Source organism: Rhagoletis pomonella, unplaced genomic scaffold (assembly GCF_013731165.1).
Source record: "Rhagoletis pomonella isolate Grant_MI unplaced genomic scaffold, Rhpom_1.0 Rhpom_scaffold_01999, whole genome shotgun sequence".
In the NCBI taxonomy this organism is placed as follows: domain Eukaryota; kingdom Metazoa; phylum Arthropoda; class Insecta; order Diptera; family Tephritidae; genus Rhagoletis; species Rhagoletis pomonella.
Genome location: NW_023460553.1, coordinates 24,487 through 29,386, shown reverse-complemented (window position 1 = coordinate 29,386; position 4,900 = coordinate 24,487). Strand labels below are relative to the sequence as shown.

Sequence of the window (4,900 nt, the reverse complement as noted above, 5' to 3'; positions counted from 1 at the left end):
TTGAACTTACGGTATTTTAAATATAAAAACCGTTGTGAAAAGATTTATTTTCTTACTGATCGAACATAGGAATAATTACAAACAGCCTTGTACAACTGAAATGAAAAATCATGATATTTCTACTTAAAAGGCCAGTTCCTTAGCAATTACGATGTAAATTTATTTTTAATTACGACATCTTTGCCATCAAACGTGATTTCATCCACAAATTGCTTTCTATTCACCCTGCATTGTACCCCACAACGCGTTGAGCCGCAGTTTTTACACTCATACCAGCAACCAGGACAGTTCTCATCCAAACAGTCGCATACGTCCATGCCATTATGACGCATATGACCATATTCATCGTAAACAGTTGATCGTGGATTGGTTAGTTTTCGTTTTAGCTTACGTTTTTCGCGGTTTGATTTTTCTGGATCGAAATCCTCCAGGAACTTCAGGTCTTCGGACCGTTCGCGTAGCCTTCGGTCCGACTGTTGTTTGCGGGGTCGTTCCCGCAGCGACATACGCAACGAACCAACACCCTCGGAGAGTTCACTATCAACATCCATAATATGTTGGGCAGCGTTTACTTCTAGGGTATGTATTCCAATTAAAATATTTATAAAATTTATGAAATAATGAAATTAATCCTTTGCCGGCAGCTCCTAAACAAACTTTTTGTATTGACAGCAGTTTTGATCAGCTGATAAACGCGTACATGATGTTACCAGATGACAAACTAAGACAAAGAAAAATGAAGAGTTTACGAGGGCTCGCTGCTTTGAAGATTTTTGGCATCAACGATGTGATTCTGATACACTATTGAGAGAAATAGAGGTTGCGCCTATCACGATACCGCTGTTCCTCTCTCAGTCAATCTGACAGAATCGTTGTTTGTACGACGTAACCATTGTGCAACTTGTTTACGTTTTCCTTGCAACATTTTTTCTTCTTCTTCCATTATTGCTCACGTTTTGGCATTTCTCTCTCGCAATGGCACCAGTGTGACGTCACACAAAAGTTACTCTCAAAAATCCTCTCTGATGGGCGCAATCTTGTATTCTATCATTCTTGATTCTGATAGAGATCTGGCTCAATTTAAGACACGCCCTGCTTGTTTTGTGTCTCACGGGCAATTTGAAACATGGTTTGGATGCACTGGCATATGAATGTATACAAAAATTGATATTAGTTGTGTTTTCTTCGGTTATCCAGCTCAGTACCTCGATCATTTCTCACGGAAATTATCTGGATCATTCCTATTGGGGTTGGCAACATTAATTTTATACTACTATCACGAGGAAGACCATCACTTATGTTAAATTTCCACTGCACTGATCTGAGATTTCGCGACATCTTTTGAAATCCAGGGGGATTTGTCATATATTTTCATTTTTTCGACTTCATGAATTTCAATCAGATCAAAATCCAAACTTTTGTAAAACGAACAAACCTTTGGATACTAAAAAGTTCAACCCTGCAGATGCTTTACCTGAAATGCCAAAATTCTCTACATAAACGAACGCACACAAGCACACACACTAATTAGCAAATAGCTCTGTCCAATAGCTCTGATCCAATACTTTTCGTGAAATATCCTGTAAAACTGTCAAACAGCAAAATTACTCTCTGAAGTGAGAGTAAAAAGTGAGTAACAACAAAAAGTACGGGAACAAAAAAACCATTTTTCCCTTAGAAACGTCAACCAGTGATTGCTTGACACTTTTCATGATTTTACCAGAAGAAAAAGTTCGGGTAAAATCTTGCAACTTCATTCTCTACACAACTCTCCAAAAGTCGCTCTCATTTACAGGATTTTGGAGTACGGGAACATTTTTCCTGCAACTTCCTGCAAGTCCGTGTAAAATCTTGTAAGTTCATGGAGTACTGGATCAGAGCTAATGTCAACGAAATCCAAAGAAAGCGCGGTGGAAACACTTAAGGCCCGACCACATACAACTTCGGCGTTGGCGTCGCTTCGACAGTTGATTATGAATACATGATTTCAAATGCAGCGGTCCACAAGGCCAAAATTCGGCACAAAGCAGAAAGATGGCCAACTCTCAACTTTTCGCGTGTGTCGTTCGTCAGCTGTTGCAAATAAATAAAATCGTTTGAAATTGTTTTCTTTTTTAATCAAATACGGGCAAGAAATATAGGCCCGTAGTCATAGTCAAAATAAAGTCGACTTTAAAGTTAGTTGCAGCTTTTTTGACAGATATCCCATTGAAAATTATGTCAAAAAGCTGCAACTAACTTTAAAGTCGACTTTATTTTGACTATGACTACGGGCCATAGTTTTTCATGCAATTACTGATATGAAATATTAATTTATCTGTCGTTAGTATGTTAATTTAGTAGGCAAAACATTTGCCGCCAGGCGTTCATTGTAGCAAGCATACTTTTAACGCGCGTTCTGTCAAACCGAATCAACGCCGACGCAAAAGTTCTATGTAGATGAGGCTTTACTGTCATACCTAAATCAGAGCTTATATCTTGCCATCTATTGCCGGCAATTTGGTAGTTTGACAGCTACATTTTCATTTGCACGAAAACTTCGTGGCTGCAACATCATTATTATTTTAATATAAAAGCAAAAATTGAGCTGCTTCCTGTTAAAATATTTGTAATTATGTATTTGGATGTAAACTAGCCTATTTTCCAAATTTTTTAAGCGATTAAATCCGGCAAAAATACGTTTTCGAAGCTATCTTACAAATGCTTATATCAAGATATAAAAAGCCCACACAAATATTGCCACTGATATAACTTATATCGAGCGACCAAAATGACAGCTGGGCAGCAATAAATTTTATCGTGTGGAGACGGCCAGTAAGCAAAAGCGTTGATCGCAGCGTTTTCTGACGCATAGCGTCAACGCTACGTCAAATTCAGAAATAACACCAACAATAAGCATAGGTTTGCTTCACGATTGAGAGAATACAAAGGTTGCGCCGATCTCGGACCGCTATTCCTCTCTTAACGAATTTGACAGAATCGTTGTTTGCATGACATCACACTGGTGCAACTTGTTTACGTTTTCCTTGCAACATTTTTTCTTCTTCTTCCATTCTTGCTCACGTTTTGGCATTTCTCTCTCGCAATTGCACCAGTGTGACGTCACACAAAAGTTATTCTCAAAAATCCTCTCTGATCGGCGCAATCTTGTATTCTATCATTCTTGCTACACACTACTACAGCGAGCTCTTAAACCAAATATGTGGGAGTAGCTCCACCGAAGCTTGCGAACGAGGACGCAAGAGTCGGGGTTGAGCATAGCCGTGAAACTGTAGCTGTATACCCAGAACAATGACTATACCCCATTGCAGTCCATATGTTCATACTCCGTTTATAATCAGGCCTATCATCAATTCCGTCGGAGATCCCCACGTCACAACGTTCCTTCATGATCACGAAATTCTCCCTCAAATTCGAAATTCGTGAGAATGGTTTCACTGATTTCGAGTTATTTTATTGTGATTTATTATATTTTGATTTAGAATTATTAAACCAAAACATAAAAACAAACAAAAACCAAAGGCAGCACTAACTACGAATGCGTCGGAGTTGCTGATAGCATTTCTCCCGAAATCGTGACGGGGGATTTTTTCACGACGGGAGTTCATTCGGAATCTGCAGCGTTCGCTCGATACTCAAAATGGGGGGTCAAATTAAGGCGCTTGGGGTGTAGATGTGCAAACTGGTTTTATTTTTTCTAAAGGAGTTGCCACCTGATAAAAAATTGCATTCAAATAATTGAATAATCAATGCCATCAGATCCACACCGTTCATTCGATTTTCAAAAATGAGGTATCACATTAAAGAGATTGACCTGTTGATGTGCCCAAAGGTTTTATTTTTACCAAAAGGAGATGCCACCTGTTAAAAAATTTAATTCAAATGATTTAATAAGTTGAATCAATGATTACTTTATGGGTAGCAATCGAAATACTTTTAAAAAGGTTTTATTTCATAACTTCATGTACAAGGGTTGCCACCTGTTTGAAAAATCAAACTCAATATGAATTAAGTGAAAGAGGCAATTGAAATATGTATCATCATAAGGGTGCCAGACGAAAGAGATTTAAGACGATTTCAGTTTGAAAATAGTGTGGAAGAGGGCTGCCACCTGATTTAAAAGCCGAATTTAGTTAACTTAAGCACAAGATGTATGAAATATAACGAAAGAGTGCAAAGAAATCGTGATATAGTGTGAACATTAACTTTTTTTTTGAGATTCTGAGGAGGATTGCCAGCTGTGGAAAATGTTAAATTCAAATTATTTAATAAGTTAATTGAATTAATAGAAGATGTGAATCAATCAAAATGGGTTCGAACAAGATTTATTTCTGAACTCTATTTAGGATACTTGCCACGTGGTCAAAATATCAAATTCAATTTAATTCAATAATTAATGGAATTTTGTGTCACAGTTTCAGACGGAAGAGGCTTAAAAAGATTTTACTTTGAAAATACTTTTAAAGAGGGTTGCCACCTGATTCAAAAGTCCAACTTATTTAACTTATACACAAGTCAAATTAAATATTAAAATATGAGCTTAAAACGAAAGGGGTTTAAGAAAACTTTAGTTTGAAAATATATATAATATATTTATATTATTATTTTTTTTTTAGGAACTATTCGAAAAGTACTATCTTTACTATCTACATATTGTTAGTATAGCAAGGTATTTCAGCAACAATGTGAGTTACGCTCTTTCCATAATATACTAACAATATATTAAGTGTGGTCTATATAGTGCTCTTTTTTGAATCATGTGTTATTTTGATAGTGCTCTTTTGATAGCTCTTTCCCGCTGGAAATTTTGACAAAAAGTCAGTATCATATCTTCGCGGAACTAAATTTTTTTAGCGGTTCAGGATGATTTGATGAAATATTAATTAAGGCTTTTGATTGG

General features: G+C 36.7%; 1 protein-coding gene across 1 annotated transcript; it reads right to left on the bottom strand.

Annotated features, from left to right (window-relative positions):
• On the bottom strand, positions 1-681 carry LOC118752959 (ARL14 effector protein-like). The gene has a single exon (XM_036487807.1). It carries the CDS (start codon positions 549-551, stop codon positions 147-149), a length of 405 nt encoding a protein of 134 aa, XP_036343700.1. The 5' UTR covers positions 552-681; the 3' UTR covers positions 1-146.
• Between the last annotated feature and the right edge of the window lie 4,219 nt (positions 682-4,900).

What these genes read in the sequence shown, in the direction of transcription:
- LOC118752959 (XM_036487807.1), bottom strand. Translation starts at nt 551, where the DNA reads ATGGATGTTGATAGTGAACTCTCCGAGGGTGTTGGTTCGTTGCGTATG.